Consider the following 19,714-nt stretch of genomic DNA (forward strand, 5'->3'; position numbering starts at 1 on the left):
GCGCGGCCCACACGCACCGCGGCGCGGGCGTGGCCGACGCTATCCGATTCATTAGCGGCCGGCTCGCCGCCTTTGTCCCGCGGTGCCTTCCTGCTGGGCTGCGCTCCAAACACTGCGTGGCAGCCGGGCCGGAAATGGGCAACACGCCGAGACCAGTTCTCAAACAAGTCCCTAAATTTGATTTTCTCCGTGATGGCATTACAGACAACACCGCACAAAAGCAAACGCCATCTGGTATAAATGTTTTTCGAAAGTGTTGTAACTTCACATTTATCGGATGTCAAATGTTTACAGTGTGTTCTCCTAAGATTTCCGAGGCCTCGCTGTAAAGGAGAAAGAACGAAATAATAAAGCTTTTTTGATATTTTCTGAAGGAGGAATTCGTACAATCTTCTCACTAAACGACATCTAAGTTACGTAATCTACATCGAAACGCTAAAGAACCTCGTATAGGCATGCGTATTCAAATTCAGAAATACGTAAACTGGCAGAATACGACGCTGCGGTCGGCAACGCCGGTATAACACAAGTGTCTGGCGCAGTTGTTAGATCGGTTACTGCCGGCCGCTGTGGCCGAGCGGTTCTAGGCGCTTCAGCCCGGAACCGTGCTGCTACTACGGTAGCAGGTTCGAATCCTGGCATGGATGTGTATGATGTCCTTAGGTTAGTTCATCTTCGTACGTATTTAAACTGGATGAAGGTTGAGTTACTGCCTGCTATCATGCGGAGCACGAGTTGATCTCACCGCGGACTTTTAGACTGAGCTGCACACAACTGATTTCATCACAGTGTACTGGCCTGAAGATGGCGTTGACGCAGCGTCGGAACTAGTAGCGAAGTAAATAAAAAATCTTAAGTACAGCTGGAGGAATTTCATTTTTAATAAAAATTGTACCAGATGTGTCCCACCTTCAACCAGTTTAAATATGGATGTACGAAGTTTTTTTGTTAATTTCTTCAGTTCTGTGTGGCTCAGTCTAGAAGACCACGGTGAGATCAAGTTTAACTAGTTCTAAGTCTATGTTAAGTCACAAAGTGCTTAGAGCCATTTGAACCATTTTAGATCGGTTACTGCTGCTACAATGGTAGTCAGTTTGAACGTGGTGTTATAGTCGGCGCAAGAGCGATGGGACACAGCATCTCCGATGTAGCGATGAAATGGGGATTTTTTCCGTACGACCATTTCACGAGTGCACCGTGAATGTGAGGAATCCGGTAAAACTGCAGATCTCCGACATCGCTGCGGCCGGAAAAAGATCCTGCAAGAAAGGGACTATCAACGACTGAGGACAATCGTTCAGCGTGGAAGAACTGCAAGCCTTCTGCAGATTGCTGAAATTGCAGTGCTCGGCCGTCAGGGAGCTAACCATTCAACGAAATATCATCGATATGGGCTTTCGGAGCAGAAGACCCACACGTGCACCCTTGACGACCGCACGACGCAAAGCTTTACGCCTCGCCTGCACCCATCAACTCTGACATTGGGGTATTGATGACTGGAAACGTTGCCTGGTCGGACGAGCCTCGTTTCAAATTGTACCGAGCGTATGGTCGTGTACGTGTATGAAGACAACGTTATGAATTTATGGACCCTGCATGTCAGCTGGGGACTGTTCAAGCTGGTGGGGGCTCTGTCATGGTGTGGGCCGTGTGCAATTGGAGTGATATGGGACCCCTGATTCGTCTAGATACAACTCTGACAGGTGACACGTACGTAAGCATCCTGTCTGATCACCTGCATCCATTCATGTCCATTGTGCATTCCGAAGGACTTGTCCAATTCCTGCAGAATAATGCAACACCCCACATGTCCAGAATTGCTACAGTGTGGATCCAGGAACACTCTTCTGAAAAATGTTTTTTATTCCAGTCTTTGATCACGATATAAATTCTTTAGACGATGACCGGTTTCAGTCCGTAATGACCATCCTCAGATCTTTTTTTGCACCATGTACTAAAGTGATAAGGCCATAATGGCGACCATGTCGCAGTTGGTGACACTCTTCTGACTTTAAACAGTTCTGGTTACCAAGCTCCCCAGACATGAATATTAGTGAGCGTGTCTGGTGTGTCTTGCAACTGCTGTTCAGAAGAGACCTTCACCTCCTCGTACTCTTACGGATTTACTATCCAAACTTCACAGAAGCTCTCTCCGAACCTTGCCCAATTAGCACTCCTGGAAGAAAGGATATGTTGGAGACATGGCTTAGCCACAGCCTGGAGGATGTTTCCAGTGAGATTTTCACTGTCTTGTGGAGTGTGCGCTGATATGAAACTTCATGGCAGATTAAAACTGTGTGCCGGACCGAGACTAGAACTCGGGACCTTTGCTGGAGAGCTTCCCTGAAGTTTGGAAAGTAGGAGACGAGGTACTGGCGGAAGTAAGGCTGTGAGGACGGGGCGTGAGTCGTGCTTGGGTAGTTCAGATGGTAGAGCACTTGCCCGCGAAAGGCAAAGGTCCCGAGTTCGAGTGTCGGTCCAGCACACAGTTTTGATCTGCCAGGAAGTTTCATATCAGCGCACACTCCGATGGAGACTGAAAATCTGATTCTGGACAAATTTTTGTTGTCGTCATACCATTCCACAGTTAATGGTTGTCCATATTCCCAACTGCAAATACATTTAATGTACGAACGCCAGAGTTTAGAAATAGCTTCCGTCCGATCGTTGTTTGATACTAACCCGACCTTCCCTTTTTGAGAACAAACATCGGGAATCTAAACGTAGCACGTGTAATTCTAAATGCATAGCTTGAGAAAGGGGTCTGTTCAAATGGCTCTAAGCACTATGAGACTTAACTTCTGAGGTCATCAGTCCCCTAGAACTTAGAACTACTTAAACCTAACTAACCTAAGGACATTACACACTTCCATGCCCGAAGCAGGATTCGAACCTGCGACCGTAGCGGTCGCTCAGTTCCAGACTGTAGCGCCTAGAACCTCTCGGCCACCCCAAAGGGATCTGTGCTCCCACAACAATAATGTGCGCACGCGTTGTCAAGCATGAGAATGAATTTCTTTTTTGAAAATAGTAGTCTGGAATGAAACCGTTCCATACAGTTATTCCATACCAATTGTCGCATCGCTGCATGCAGCTTATTGACGTAGCGGTGACGTGTGGTGCTGTACACACAGGTGCTGGACGCCGAGCTGCACAGCGGTCCCGGGATCCCGCCCACGGCGATGATTGCGCTGTGTTCGGCTCTGCTGCTGGCCACGGTGCTCGCCGCCTCCGTCCTACTCTGCAGGTAAGCGAGTCGCCGTCTTCTGCTTAAACGCTCCAACTGTGTTAAACTGTACAGGGAACGCAATACCGGATGTGTCATAATGGGTAGCTAAAACTGATCGGACTGAAACTGTAGCCTAGGATAACACAGTCAAAATTTGGTCCAGTAAACATGGGTCCTACTCGAGCCGCCACTGCCTGTAGTACGGAATGTATTTGTAGCGTAAACTTTTCCATTAAGCTCATACCTGTTTGGATCAAATTTGCCGTAAAAAAAAAAAGTTCAAATGTGTGTGAAATCTTATGGGACTCAACTGCTAAGGTCATCAGTCCCTAAGCTTACACACTACTTAACCTAAATTAACCAGCCGCACAGTACATGACTGCAGCTCCTTAGCCAGCGGGGTGGCCGAGCGGTTCTAGTTGCTACAGTCTGGAACCGCTACGGTCGCAGGTTCGAATGCTGCCTCCATATGTGTGTGATGTCCTTAGGTTAGTTAGGTTTAAGCGGTTATAAGTTCTAGGGGACTGGTGACCTCAGATGTTGAGTCCCATAGTGCTCAAAGCCATTTGAACCATTTTTGCAGCGCCTTAGTCCGCTAGGCTAAACCCGCGCGGCTTGTCGTAAACCCACATGCTGTTCATGAGTTATCACATCAAGAGTATTTCCCATTGGATAAGTGGTTAGGAATACTAGCGAATTGTCTCAATGGGGCTAACTTGATGGTCGAGTTGGGAACTACCAAGACTGTGCCTGGACATTCTCTTTGCGCAACATTGGCGAATGTGCTACTTGTACCAGGACATGCTGGTGCTGATGTAAGGCGATAAGCGCTTCTTGGTAAAAAATAGAAAAACCACTGAAAAACCCAGAAGGGGAGGAGGAAACGGAACTTTTTGGGTTGAGATGGTATTGGTATTATTGCAGTGATTTCAAAATAGAGTCAAATTTATAAAGAACTTGAAAGAAGCAGTCCACTTATAAGAATGACGTCACCTCTCCTGTGCCGTGCATGCATCCACTGATTCAGTTCAGAAGTGTGTCATAAAGCCGTAGCGTCCTCCTCTCAAGTACGCTAGCCTAACACTGATACAACTGGTCATGGCGGCCTTGCATAATGGTACTGTGACGCTTTTGACGTTCGAAGTGGTCCCACACTTGTTGTAACGAGGACACACCTGGGATCTTGTAGGCTACAGGAGTATCTCAACATCATGCAGTACATAGGAAAAAGTGCCATGTGTGGAGGAGCGCTGTCCTTCTGAAAAATGCCACTAGTACCCTGTCGCATGAGAGGTAATACGTGAAATACGCGGCGTGTCCGTGACGTAACATCGTGCCCTCAGAGTTCCCTCAATCACTACCAATATTATTTATACCCGATAGATCCTTAACCATGACGTCAGGAGTAACACAGCTGTGCCTCTTCAAGACATTGTATGTATGGCGCCTAGTCCCATGTTGCCACCATACTCGCTGACGATGGTCGTGCGGGACAGTACGGAACCCCGCAATTCCTCGCTGAACCCTTAGCGGCGCCATTTATCATCAGCTTATGCTTCCCGGTCACAGCACCATTCCAGACGAAGCAGCATGTGTTGTGTTAAAACGATAGCCTACGTATGGGGCGATGATTCTCGAGTCTGGCTGCTCCTAGCTCTCCAGCCAACAGTGTGAGATGACACGGAATGTTACAGGGAATCTATTACTTGGTCTCGTATATGAGGTGCAGATGTGAAAAGGTTTTACGCCGTGCTTGGCTCACAGTTGGGCGATTCTCCCTTGCGGTGGTCAGACGTGGTCGACCGGATCCTTGACGATGTGTACGCCTGCCCTCACGACCCCACTTGCACCAGCTTCTGGCTCTGTCACATCCGAATGCCTCAGAAATCTGGATACTGCACGATCCGACCAACTGGCCAAATGGAGCTTCGGAATGAAGTAGATCTCTTTCAGATCAGGTGGTGGTAACGCTGTCACACTCGAGTGAGCGCCATTGCTCCGTGTCCTTCACAGTAATTACTCAACATCTAATGCTGTTCACACACCTTATATACCCTACCAGGGCTGTTAACAGCACTCAGTGCGAACAACTCTAATGGACCCTGGTGGCCGTACTGCCTCTCACAGAGAATTCCAACTCTCGTCATTTACATACTCAGCGATGGTGTTTATCTGTATGAAGTTACATAGACATACGACCATGTTCGACTTGTTTTTGTCTCGCAATGTATAACGCGACAATGGGGTCCAAGATGGATAGCCTTCAAGATCATTTGTTCTTAATCTTCTGGAATTGATACTGTCTGGAATCCTCACAAAAGTGAAATGAACAGAACTCACTCCCATACGGTTGAAGAACAGCAGCAGTGAAGTGTACCTTCTTCTCAAGCTTAACGACGTTATCTATGAATGTTTGAAAGAATTAACAACTCGCGGCAGAGACAGATGCACTAAGAGATGAGTGCATCTAAATGGGAGAATATCACGCGACATCTCCTTTTAACAGCTATGATTGCACAGTAAAATATAACATGTAATGTGCTGAAGTAGTATTGAATAGGTCATTCGTGTTCTTTGAGCCCTATTAGTTTTGAAACTACTGAAAAAGTTTACGTTTAAAATACATTAGAACTAACTCGGACAATCATGAAGTTTGTTGGGGTCGTAACGACACATTCGCAATTACCGCGCAAACTGATCGTTCTTCACCCATGTTTACTGGAACGCTTTACCTTGTGCTATATTATCGTGTACTTCCACAAGTGTATCATAATAACCTGCTACGTTGTTTATGTGTAATTTGTTGTAATGTTGTTTATGTGTAATTTGTTGAATAATCTTCATGTAATAGAATGACATACTGAAAGTGATGCGTAAAGATTGTCACCTAACCACTATTAATATTACACTATTAATTAATATACGCTTTGGAACTGCTCACACATTTGGATATTTGCTGTTTGCTCAACGGATGACGTGTGCACTTCGTGATTAAGCTGCCATATGCACGTGACATTGTTGCTAATACTTCTCCCGAGTATCTTCACTGATGGTTTTGCACGGTATTTTGAAAGTTGCTACTGTTGTATAATTCCTGTGATAAACACCAACGTTCCAATACGTACTGCAAGCTAAAACTCCTGTCCTATACAGTAAGTCTGTATACAACAAAAATTAAAAACTACTACAACTAGATCCATTTGTACGAGTTTTAGTATCTAAATGTATCTTCTTCTCCTCATGCGATGCGACACCGGAAGATGACGCTGATTGTATTGCTGGTCACTTCTGGGGAAATGGTGACATTTTATCATGTAACTTCCAATACGTACTCCAAGCTAAGACTCCTGCGCTATACAGTAAGTCTGTATACAACTAAAATTAAAAACTACCACAACTACATCCATGTGTGCGAGCTTTAGTACCTAAATGTATCCTCTTCTCCCCGTGGGATGCGACACCGTATGATGTCTCTGATTGTATTACTGGTCACTTCTGGGGAAATGGCGACGTTTCGTCAAGTTACTTCCTTGAATTATTCTATAGCTACAGAACAGTGTGCGAGGGTTTTAACTTTCAATTACCCCAGAGAAGAAAATGATGGAGGGGAGTAGGCGGGCAACCGATGTTACTTCATTACATTAGATGATTGTCGAATATTCCTCTCAAAATTACTGGATTGAAGAAGGTACTCCAGTTTAGTTTGCCCCAGTTTGGGCCCCTCAGTGGTGCATTTAGCTGCGATACAAAATAGCAAGAGGGTGGCAACGCGGACCACGTCAGAAGTGCGGAACAAACATCCTTGCGGCTGTTCATCCATCTGCTTATGACCTAAACGAAAATGCTGCAGATAACTAAAGAGAGTCTGCTATCACCATACCGTTTCCATAGTGAAAAGGGTTGTCCCTCTAGATGTGGAAATGGTTTGTCACACATCCTCCGATAATACTGATCAACTCCAGTACATGCCACTAAAGTGAATCGGAATAGTGTGTTATTGAATCCTTGATAGTTCAGCATAGTGAAGTTGGACTGTCTGAAACTATGACGGTATTTAATACTGGCAGGCAGTAACAAAAACATCAGGTACCTTGATGACACCTTAAAGATTCCAAGTTTTATTTCTTCTGACTGACTTTTGCCGCTGGATGGCTGAATGGATAAGTGCCAGACAACTCCAAATGTCAGATGTTCCGTCTTTGTTCGAGCCTAGATTTTTTTTCTTATTGCTTTTGTAACGTCTGGAAATGATCTGTTAATATTAAAAATGTAGTGTTGCACCGTTATTCAGTAGTTCCTTACATAAATGGCTGGATAAGTCAGTTAAGTCGAAGCGAGGCGAGAGCATACCAAAATCCAGTAGGAAAATGCCCAGTAAAGTACGGTGGAGACAACTGCACTTATCGTGGAACTGCGTGAATATTGTTTTGTAGCAATAAACATGGAATTATGTGCAGCCATTCAAATTTTTTCAGTACTGCACTTCACTTATGGTTGGTCTTGTGTGCAGCTTGGTGACAATACCTGGTAAGTTTTGTAACAGTAAATTAAAGTTTTGCTTGGTGCATGAAAGAGCAGTTTAACGGCAAAGTATGCGTTAAAGGAATAAGTGAGATAATGTTGTTCCCGGAGAAAGATGTCTTCCTTGGTTTATCCAATGCCTATGGAACCGTTGAAGCTTCCCTTATAAAGCCTAGTTCAGCAGTAGACGAACTATTTTCGTGATACTCCGCTGATTACTCCACCGTCTTGTTTACGAGTCAGGTGCCTTCACCAACCCATTCTGTTACGTTTACAGGTACCGCCGCAAGGTGCCGAACCTAGTGACGTCATGCAAAGCGTCTCCGCAGAACAGGGTGTGCGACGTGTCGGCTGCCAACGATGTCATCTACGAAGACCTCACCAACATCCGACCCAGGCCCTGCACGCAGCCCCTCCAGGTAATGACGAATCTCTCTCTCTCTCTCTATCACTGTCTCAAATACGCACAGAACCGGAGGTTCCTTAAAGCAATTCGCGTAATGCACAACATTCTTTCGTGCTTACAAATTTTGGTTACTGTGTAAAGATACGCTGATCAGCCAGAACATTACGAGCGCCTACCTAATAGACACCTTTGGCACAGATAACAGCGGCATAGAAGCAGTGAGGCCTTGGTTGGTCCATGGAGAGAGACAGCAGCACATCTCCACACACAAGTCACCTGATTCCCGTAAATTACGCGGAGGCGGGCGATGACCTTTGACGCCACATTCGGCTCGATCGGGTTCGGTTTTGGCCAGTTGGGAGTCCAGTAGAACAGTTGGACTCGCCGCTCGGTTCCTTGAGCCATTCCATCACACTCTTTGCCTTGTGACATGGCGCATTATCTTGCTGAAAAATGCCACTGCCGTCGGGAAACATGGTCGCCATGAAGGCGTGTACGTCGTCTGGAACCAGTGTACGATAATCCTTGGCCGCAATGGTGCCATGCGCGAGCTCCAGTGGATCCATTTAGACTCACGGCAATGTTCCCCAGAGCGTAATGGAGCCGCCGCCAGCTTGTCTCCATTCCGCAGTAGAACCGTCAAGGAGCTGTTATCCTGAAAACCGACGGATTCTCACCCTCCAATCGGCATGGTGAAGGTGTCGGGATTCATCAGACCACGCAACGCTCTACTACTACGACAACGTCCAGTGCCGATGATCACGTGCCCATTTCAGTCGTAGTTGCCGACGTGGTGGTGTTAACATTGACGCATGCTTTGGTCGTCGGCTGCGAAGACCGATCGTTAGGAGTACTGTGTGTCCAGACAGACTTGTACTCTGCCCAGAGTTAAAGTCTGATGTTAGTTCCGCCACAGTTCGCCGCCTGTCCTGTTTCACCAGTCTGCCCAGCCTAAGACGTTCGGCACCTGTAATGAGAAGTGGACGCCCAAACCCACGACGTCTGGACGTGGCTTCACCTTGGTTTCGCCACGTGTTGAAGACACTCACCACAGCACTCCTCGAACACCTGACAAGTCGTGCGGTTTCCGAATTGCTCGTGCCGACCCTCAGGGCCATCACAATCTGCCGTCGCTCGAAGTCAGACCATGCGCTTCCCCATTCTACACAAGGACAGCACACCCACTGATACTACACGCACCGTCCGTGTGTCTGATTAGCAGTCATTCCTCGCCAGATGACGCTGCTATCGCCTGGACGGGTTTATATCGAAAGTAGGTCAGAGGTCATAATGTTCTGGCTGTTCAATGTATAGTGCCCTTACGTGATTGAATGCAGTATTTTCAGTCGCATTAACAGTTCGAGTTAAAAAACTAAAAACCCGCCTTGATTGCGAAAAAAGCACCTAGTGTTAACCCAGGTTTCGGCGCAGATAACTACACCTTCTTCAGAACAACAATAAAACCCACAAGTGCCTAAGAAGACCTTTGTCAATGATTAAAAGAACACCTTAGCTATACGTTTTTCTTTTTCTTTTTCGTTTATAAATGTATAGCTATGGTGTTCTTTTAATCATTGACAAAGGTCTTCTTAGGCACTTGTGAGTTTTATTGTTGTTCTGAAGAAGGTGTAGTTATCTACGCTGAAACCTGGGTTAGCACTAGGTGCTTTTTTCGCAATCGAGGCGGGTTTTTAGTTTTTTAATATATTAACCAACGATTGCTGCGATGTTGAAGGTTCTTAAGTTCGAGTTACGTTTTCCCGTTTACTGGATTCAGGCGTTGTTAAATTAGCATTATTTGCAGAATCTGAGTGAATTACCATAACAACAAACCTATTTCTGAATAGGAGGAATTTGTTAATAGCTGAAGTAAATGTTTGTGTTAGAAAGTCTTTTTTTGAAGGTATTTGTCTGGAGTGTGTTTCGAATGTTTTGGGGCTGTGTCTTATCTGGCGGAGCACAAGAAGCTGACACAACACCATCTTCTTCTGAAGTTGAATAAGCGTATTATTTTACAAGTTTTACAACATTGTCCGAAACATCTGTCGGTTCCATTGCAAGACGGACAAATTTAACAATAATTACTTCTTCAAACTCGTCTTATGCATGTTTAAATCATTCATCGCCGCAGTGATCAGTAACGAAGAGGGCGAAAACTGCTGCTGGGGCGTCTTAAAAGTGTGTTTTGATCTCCGTAGTATCGATTCCCCGTAATGCTGCTAGATTAAGTATCTGTACGTGAACTGAATCCTCTATTTGTTCTCAAGGATACCTCTAAAATACATCAAGCTTCTCCCTATCATTTTGTAATATACGCTATAAACGCATGATTGTCACCAACCGTACCTGAAAATCAGATTTTTTTCACATCTAGTAACACTTATAGGTTATATATGACACTTAGTTATGGTGATTTTATTTCCGACTTTGGTTCACACCTCCGCGGAAGAACTACGACCCATGCCATTTAACCTTGCGACGACTAGTATTTCTATCTTTGTTTATGGATAGAATATCCAAATAAGAATCAGAAGAACCTAATGATATACTCTAGAAAAGTTACAGCCTATTTTCAAAACATTTTGTACTCTTCAGATCATGAAATCCAGTAGCTGCGAAACGTTTGCTTCAGTTTCCTGTTCGCGTCATGAGAGTTCCATCTCGAACAAAGAAAAGCCGTTCGTTACTCTATTCTCATCTCGTAACTTTCACTGGTATTACAATTTTATAATCAAGAGACGCTGTATGGCACCAGTCACACACACACACACACACACACACACACACACACACACACACACACACAAGCGCGCGCGCGCACGCACACTCACACACAAAGGCACTTACACAAACAACCATGCGCATGTTGCATTTTTCGTAATATTTCGATAGTTACTGCGTTCTTCAGTCTCTGGGAAAACTAATGTTGGACTTGATTGTCATCTGTTCTGCAATTCTCTGAGGCAAAAATTGCAATGAACGGACGTTTATAACCGTGATCTGTTATGGTAGCGACAGCGTCCTGTCCGTTTTATGCCCGCGTTCGAACGTCAAGGGAAAGGCGTATTACGGACCGCTGTTGAATCAGGGAATCGAGCTCGGATATAAAACGCAAAGTGCTGCGACGACAAACGTCGGGTGTGGTCATAAAATACGGTGCTGGGCTCTTTGTTGCCCGAGGGTCCTCGGAATCCAGACAGTGAAACTGTCCTAGATCTCTGCTCGTAGCACTTCAAGGAGATGGTTCAGACAGTTATCGAACTATTACGCAAAATTCAATCAGATACCTGTGTATTTGTGTTTTAAATGTCGCACTGAAACGCATGAAGATTCAAACGTTGCCTTCTTACGGAAAAGACAATTTTTCACTTCCCGAATTAACAGCACGCTACAGTTTTACAAGCAGTCAGTTGGCACGAATCGTAACTGTAAATAATGGTAAGCTATTCAGGAAAGAATTGTAATATTCATTTGTGATACGCTGCTATACATCTTGTTATATTCATCTCATATTTTCATCCAAGACGCGTCGACGAGTACGAAGTATGTTTTGTGCATCTACCGATGTTGTCTCCACAGAGGATATTAGTTACACTGAAATGTCAGTTTCATGCTTTATCCAAAAAATTTACGAAACTGTGGAGTATAAACCATGACGATCGTATTATTAACTGACTGACTTGGTAGGAGTCGGGTGAGGTGGAGCACGGATGCGAAATCCAACGCTGCCCGTAGTAGTTACTATACTGCCGGAAAAAATATCGCAATACCGAGAAGGAGTTGTTCGACAGAAACGAAAGTCGGTAGGCGTGTTTCAACATATGAAAGCTAGTGTCTGTTCAGCTTTTGTGCCAGCCGCATAAAAGTGACCACTATGAGCATGCATCAGGTTTGCTTTAAACGCACAGTCCGCCCCGATAGCTGAGTGGTCAAGTTGACTGTCTGTCATGCCAAGGGGCCCCGGTTCGGGGATTTTCTCCTCTTAGGGACTGGTTGTTGTGCTGTCATCATCATCTCATCCCCATCGACACGCAAGTCGCCGAAGTGGCGTCAACTCAAAAGACTTGCACCTGGCGACCGGTGTAACCGACGGGAGGCCCTAGCCACACGACTTTTCCATTTTTTTAAACACCCGCCGTAACGATCGTGAGCGTTAGTTACAGTTGAGACTGCACGTAGTGAGCTGATGTAAATCAAGAAGGTATTTAAGGCGACAAAGACGCCATTGTCAACACCTCACTGAGTTTGAACGAGATTTTATGATAGGGCTACGAGAAGTTGGACGTTCCTTCTGCGATACTGCAAAAAGGCTTGGATAGAATGTAGCCACTACACATGATGGTACATGACACGCTCTACGTCACAAGCAGAAAGCAAGACGCCGTACTGTATTTTTCGTGTACAGCAGAAACCTGTAATCGGTGGGTTTTATGGTATACATCACGCCACGCCCTATATGCAATTTCAAAACATCAGCACATTGAATGTCTGGAGAACGCGTCCTTATTGTTAAGATCTGTTGTAATAAACTGACGGGCAGCGTCATATTGGTAATTAACAAATTTTCATAGTTATTTTCGCCTTATAACTCGCGTGTGACGAAAGTAAGCCGGTTTAGGGCAGTGAATCATTGAAGATGCATGGAAACATGCCGTCCTCATTACGATTTATTGTAATTAAATTTCAGTCACATTTCGGCTAGCCGGCCGTTGTCTCCGAGCGGTTCTAGGCGCTTCAGTCAGGAACAGCGCTGCTGCTACTGTTGCAGGTTCGAATCCTGCCTCGGGCATGGATGTGTGTGATGTTCTTATGTTGGTTAGGTTTAAGTAGTTCTAAGTCTAGCGCACTGATGACGTCAGATGTTAAGTCCCATAGTGCTCAGAGCCATTTCGGCGATTAACGCCTTTAGAAGCTTGTAAATAAAATACGATGCAAATAAAAGCTGCGTTTCAACGTAGCGTAATTGGTTGAAGTGTTAAGATCGCTAACGGAGTGTGGATCCGAAGGGGATTCGCGTCCCACTGTAACAATTTCTTTTTTTTTACCTTCATATATTCTAAAACGTTGTGGATGGTTACTATGAAATTAACAGAAATATTTTCTGCAGGGATTTTTTCACATTGGTGAACTTTTATAAGCTGATATCCTTTCTGAGTGACAATGTGTTTTTGTCTCATTACATCGTTCACAGATGTTTAAGTGTGTGTGTGTGTGTGTGTGTGTGTGTGTGTGTGTGTGTAAAATCTTATGGGACTTAACTGCTAAGGTCATCAGTCCCTAAGCTTACACACTACTTAACGTAAATTATCCTAAGGACAAACACACACATCCATGCCCGAGGGAGGACTCGAACCTCCGCCGGGACCAGCCGCACAGTCCATGACTGCAGCGTCTTAGGCCGCTAGGGATGTTTAAGTTTTTATTCATGTACACCACAGAGAGAACATCATGATTAGCGTATCGTCAGGCGGGGAAAAAAAATGCGCGTTTTGATAGAGCTAATGTAGGAATTATACGCGCGTCCATTTTCGTGAACGAACTGCGTGGTGTGCGAGCCGAATAAAGCCGACAACTGCCATTGGAGAGCGCAGAGAGCGCAAAATCACGTTAACCAGTTCTTGGTGTGTGCCGCCGGCCCGTGTCTCGTGACGTGGGATATCCCATCTACGTGCACGTCATTGTTAACTTCCTCGTCCCGTGTGGCAAATCATAATCGTATGGCCTCAATTCGTGGAAAATCTGAATTTTATAAGCATACTCTCGATACCAGGAGCAGACGCGATTCTTATCTCACTGACTTGGATGGTGATCGTATGAACACTGTGCAGATGTTTCCGACGCTCTCTGCAGACGGAAGCGAAGCAGCGGGGCGGGCTGTCGCCGAACGGGTAACACACAGCTTTCCGCGCCCGCTTTAAATATTCAGCTGAGCGAGTGGCGCCGAAAGTGATCGCCCGGTGACTGGACACCACAACGTGCGGCACAGCCCTGAACAGAACAGGCAGGCAGCTGCGGCCGTTTGTGGCCCACCTGGCCAGCCGTATCGGCTGCCCGCCACCCGCCGCACGCTGGATCGCCTTACACTGGCCAGCGATGGCCGACTAAACCCGTACCACCGGCAAGTTCACTCACGCTCCATTGTCCCCCACTTATAGCGTCGCACATCCACACAACTCTTGTAACAGCTGTACACTGGCGGCTCATACACTGCTCTGCAAAACATAAGGACGAGATAGGTAAAGTAACATAACATGTTAACTACTCTGACACACACGCAGTGGCTACGGTTACTACAAGCCACACCACAGTTTGGGAAACGGGGCCAAATTTCTAGTAGTTTACTGTCGAGTTGAGATTTTCACACACAAATGTTTTATTCATATCTTACAGAAACTACCAGTACGGCAATAAACAACCTTTCAAAACACGCCGCTAACGGCAATCAAGTAATTTATAGAAATGCAACAGTCTAAAAATTTATTTAAAAAAACACACACACACACACACATAAGCTAACAGTACGGCAATAACAGCCTTTCAAAACACGCCGCTAACGGCAATCATGTAATTTATAACAATATAACAATTTAAAAGATTTAAAGAACATTAGTAAACAGGATACTAAAGTAAATACAGAACTCTGTTAATAAAGTACAGAGAGGCAGTGAAGCTACCAACACCGCCATTAAAAAAAAATCTAAGGTCTCAGCAAACACACGATTAATGGCAATAAAGGAATGGAGGAATTTAAAAGGTTTTCAACAAAAGTGTCCTGGAACATCATTAGAACATCACAGATATGACGGATCCATGTAAAGCGGCCACAAATCACCCACTCAGGGATGATCAGACTAGGCAGAATACTGACCAATTTAAATACGCCCGTAAACACAATTGCCACTCTCAGGCTGGTCACTGCACTGACTTTTAGTCAGTGGAAACTTGTAATAAGATGGCTTAACTTGCTGACAGAATTAGAGCTAACCTCGTGCAAGGAAACATTACACCACACAGTCCTGAATGAGCGACCTCATGATCAACCAACAAGAAGCATGAATTTACTCATAACACACGACGGAATAGCGAAACAATTAAACTGCCAAAACTAACCTCCCATCGGAGAGTAACGAGAGGAGGAGGATAGATCACTGTCTTCAATTACACCGATGCCGGGGACAGGAAACCCGATCGGCTGAGGCCACAAGGCAGAAGAGGCACTGGTTACGCAAACTTATTACTTAATGATTAAACCTTCCACTAACTTAAACTTGCAGTTATGCTCGGACAGGCAGTACACGACCTCCGATGGCAAGGATCCACACATCCGACCGCACACGCGTCGCCAGTGTACCCAACACGCCATGGTCACGCGACAACACGCTCTGTCACCTGAGTTCGCGTCTTCTGTGCAACGTTGACGGGTAGTGATCGCTCCTTCACGTTAGGTGTCTCCTTTTTAAACTCCAGTATTGAAACGGAGGACTTAAAGAAGCTTGTTAACGTCCCACCAGGGTTAAATGAACAGCAACTAGTCGTGGGGCGATTGTGTATACAACCAACCCGCGAGGAGCTCTTCCGTCAACTCGACCCGCTCGTAACACACAACCGACATACATCACGTGGCGACTCGGTACAACCACAGTCTAACATAACAGTCGCGACACTCACTGCTGTAAAAGTTGTTGCCGTTTGACAGATGGAGCGACACTAGCGCTCCAAGCGGCGGGTGAGGTGAACGTCAGACGCGTCGTAAGCATTATGTTTGTTTGCATCCATTTCCTACGTAATTTCCGATTTATTCGAGTTATTTTCTTGCCTCCAAGAGTTTGTGTAGTATCAGAAGGCATATACATTTCTAAAAATGATTCTAAAATATGCGCAAGTATGGACAAAAACCATGAATAGAGTGGCAAGCTACAACACATTCGTGAAGAAACACTTGTCACATTGGACAGAATTGCAGCTTACCACGTTGATATCAAAAGAATATAAACACACACATTCACATGTAAGAAGCACAGACACGTACCTCTACATGCAAAAGCGATCGACAGCTCGTTTATCGTTCTGTAAGCTTACTGTGTTTGTCATTGTCGCCTGTTGCCACAAGTACGACCTTCATCTTTATATTATTCTAAGTGGGACAAGCAACTGCCAAATAGTGGGAGACATATGCTGAAAACACTATAATGAGCTGATTACATTACATTTCACGAAAAACCAAATATTTGAATAATTTTCAAACAGTCTGTCTGTAGGCACTTTCCTTGTCCCGTAATAGTTTCGCTTCTGCACATTCTGACACTTCACACGCTTTTGTAAGATACGAACAGCTGCACTTAATTTAACCACTTCATCGTCAAAGCAGGTCTGTGTTGGTGATTCGCACGAATCTGGCACTGATACATGGAGAGTCGAACTGGCTGCTTCTGTGTCATAGGACACAGCTTTAGATTGACTGTCGAATCTTTGTGGCAGTTTCTTCTTCATCGTCAGTTGAGGGGGTTTATTTGGAATGTCAAACAGTGTGGGTACTGCATTCCAAACGAGTTTGTTATTGTCTGCGTTCATGAACCGGTTTTGTTCGAAATGTAGCGGACAAAAGCTAATATTATTATACAGATAAACTGGATCTTTCTTCATAAGGTCCTCTCGTCTGCTATTAACCAGCCATTTTCTGCTCCTAAAACGAAACATTCATCATTTACACACATATAGTTTGCAAGTGAATCCTGGCGACACAGTTTAGTAACATGATGGTATATACCTCCCAGGATCCTTAGGAAACCTAAAAAAAAAAGACAGCTGTGGTGTCTTCTTCCTGTTGTTGCTACAATTTATTGCGCTACAAACGCTCCCGATGGTAAAAACCATTGTATAAATCAAAACAGACAATCACTATTCGCTTTCACGATCGCGCCGAACTCACAGTTCAACCAACCGGCCGCTTGGGGCGCTGTTGGCGCTGTAGCAACAAAATAGAGGCGAAGTGTCGCGACTGTTATGTTAGACTGTGGTACAACCGACCACCTCTGGTCCGCCCTGGCGAGCCACACTGCCCTCGCGTGTCCACCAGACTCTCTGAGCGCGTGCCCGTACTTCCACGCCACCACACGAAGTTACCACCTGTCAAAGATCTCACTTCCTCCATAGCAGTTTCCCGGAAGCAAAACGCAGATGTCGATAGCAGAGGGAAAAGACAAACAAGCAGCCACTTAATGACAGACAACATATCAAACAAAAATGTCAGGGGAAGAAAAGGAAAACCAATGCAATTTAAACACAAGGTGTAGCACGAGTCGATACACAGCTCATACTCGGTGGAAATGAATGAAAATGGGACAGAGCGTTGGCAGAATTCTCTCAGTCGTGCACAGAAAGTTCGACGTCACATGGCGTGAGGTCAGCGTCACTGTATCACCAAAAGGGACTGGCCCAGCAACACGAGGCAGTTGAAGGAACGGGAAAAGACAGTGTGTGTCAATCTCTGACTTGGTTACGGTGCGCTGTTGCGGAATTTTCATTACAACATGACCCGGAGACAACGCGTGGATGGCCTCACACGGGAAGAATCATCGGGAAGAAGGATGAAGTGTGACGAGTGTAGCCCAGGAGTTTCGTAATGCTCGCACCATTGTTTCGCGTGCATGGAGAGCATTCCAAACCATGGGTGCTGCTACTCGATAGAGATGAGTTGGTCGACCACGGCCAGCTACAGTAGCAGATGACTGCTACATTCTGCAGCAGGGAAGAAGGTACCCACGACCAACAGCAGTTGCAACCACACGTAACAGAGCTGCAAGGCACGCAATCTCTCGCTCCATAGTGGCTCTGGGACTGCTTGAGGGCGGTCTCTTTGGCCGACGAACTTATGTTGTGTTCTGTCGACTACCGGACATCGGTCTCACCGTTTTCAGTGACGTCAAGACCATAGGGACTGAACCAACGAAGAGTGCGGTTGCGTGCTCTTCTCGGCTGGGAGAGCAGATTAAGCCTGAGTAGTGATTCTGGACGTAGTCTCATATGGCGAGAGGTCTGAGCACGTAATGCATCCTGGAACACTGTTGAACAAGACTGTTTTTTGTGGTCCAGGTGTCGTGGCGTGTGGAAGTGTATTATGCATTGGAGCAATGATCTCTAAATCTTTTAACACAATACGCTTACCGGTCAACGTTATTGTGACGCTGTACTTCTTCCCCATGTACGCATCCCAGGGGTGCATCCGGCCCTGACTTCATTTTTATAGTGGACAACACACGACCATACCGAACTGCGAACGTGGAGGAGTCCTTGGAACGAGAGGATATTCGGCGAATGGACCGGCCTGTCCGTTTCCCCAACTTAGATCCCATCGAACACATTTGGGATGACTTGGGAGACGTACAGCAGCACGTCCGCATGCACCAACGACCATCCAGCAACTGCCAACTGCACTGGTGGAGGAATGGAAAGCCCTACCACAAGGACTGTTTACCAACCTAGTGGCCAGCGTGGGAGCACGCTGCAGAGCATTGCACCACTTGCACCACGAATCTTCCCCTTTTGGACACAAACCATGCTGTGGGGTTTCATCTGTTGACACTATGTGAAAGCATGTTGCCTAAACAGCTCATCTCATGTTCTCCAAATCTCCTACATTTCTCCTTATTGCTAGTCCATAGTATTGAGTCAAAAAATCGATTTCACTTTTTGCAAGGCGATCTGGACCGCCTATGTGCGTCTAACAGTTTTTCCAAAAAAATGGTTCAAATGGCTCTGAGCTCTATGGGACTTAACATCTGAGGTCATCAGTCCCCTAGAACTTAGAACTATTTAAACCTAACCAACCCAAGGACATCACACACATCCATGCCCGAGGCAGGATTCGGACCTGCGACCGTAGCGGTCGCGCGGTTCCAGACTGAAACGCCTAGAACCGCTCGGCCACACCGGCCGGCTAACAGTTTTTCCCACTGTACTCTTTACATAATTTATCCAGCCGAGCTCTTTTTTGTATATGCCCAACACATTCAAGCTTTTCTATCACAGTGGCCCCATGTGGTCTGTCATTAACAACAGTAATATGTCCTTTACAGTCTCCATCCCCAAGGTAGCCCACATACCTCACACCACGACTGACCTCTGATCTTCTAAAAATGTTTAGAACTCCTTACGTTTCCACGTTTCCACTTGGGCCATCAAAGTCGTTTACACAAACATGGCTGCCAATAAATTTCCTTGAACAACACTGGTAGTGCTTTGTTAGACATTCATTATCTAGTATCTTACCAGTTCCAGTAAATGTGGCAGTTACAACCTCATTCAGAGAAGTATGACCTCTCTTCTGCCAAGATCCATCAAATGCTCCTACAATGTCTGTGTTCTCAGACATTCTTCTGCTGCTCTTCTCATTGAATATTCACTTACACCACATAAAGCATTATGTATTGATTTACTGTATCTGTCAAACCTCAGTGGAGGTGGAGGGAAATCCATCACTGCACAAAAAGTCTGAGCAGCTCTCCTTCCCCTTCCAATACATCGCATTACATAAGCAAGCTGAATATTTACTCTGTAAT

General features: G+C 45.5%; 1 protein-coding gene across 1 annotated transcript in view; it reads left to right on the forward strand.

The window, feature by feature from the left end:
- LOC124613116 overlaps window positions 1-19,714 on the forward strand; it is a 166,367-nt gene that overhangs the window by 119,975 nt on the left and 26,678 nt on the right. Inside the window, exons 3-4 of the mRNA XM_047141727.1 lie at window positions 3,135-3,247; window positions 8,028-8,169. Of these exons, the coding sequence (XP_046997683.1) occupies window positions 3,135-3,247; window positions 8,028-8,169 (255 nt within the window). The remainder of the gene's footprint in view (window positions 1-3,134; window positions 3,248-8,027; window positions 8,170-19,714) is intronic.

The sequence above is a fragment of the Schistocerca americana genome, chromosome 4, assembly GCF_021461395.2.
Source record: "Schistocerca americana isolate TAMUIC-IGC-003095 chromosome 4, iqSchAmer2.1, whole genome shotgun sequence".
Lineage (NCBI taxonomy): Eukaryota > Metazoa > Arthropoda > Insecta > Orthoptera > Acrididae > Schistocerca > Schistocerca americana.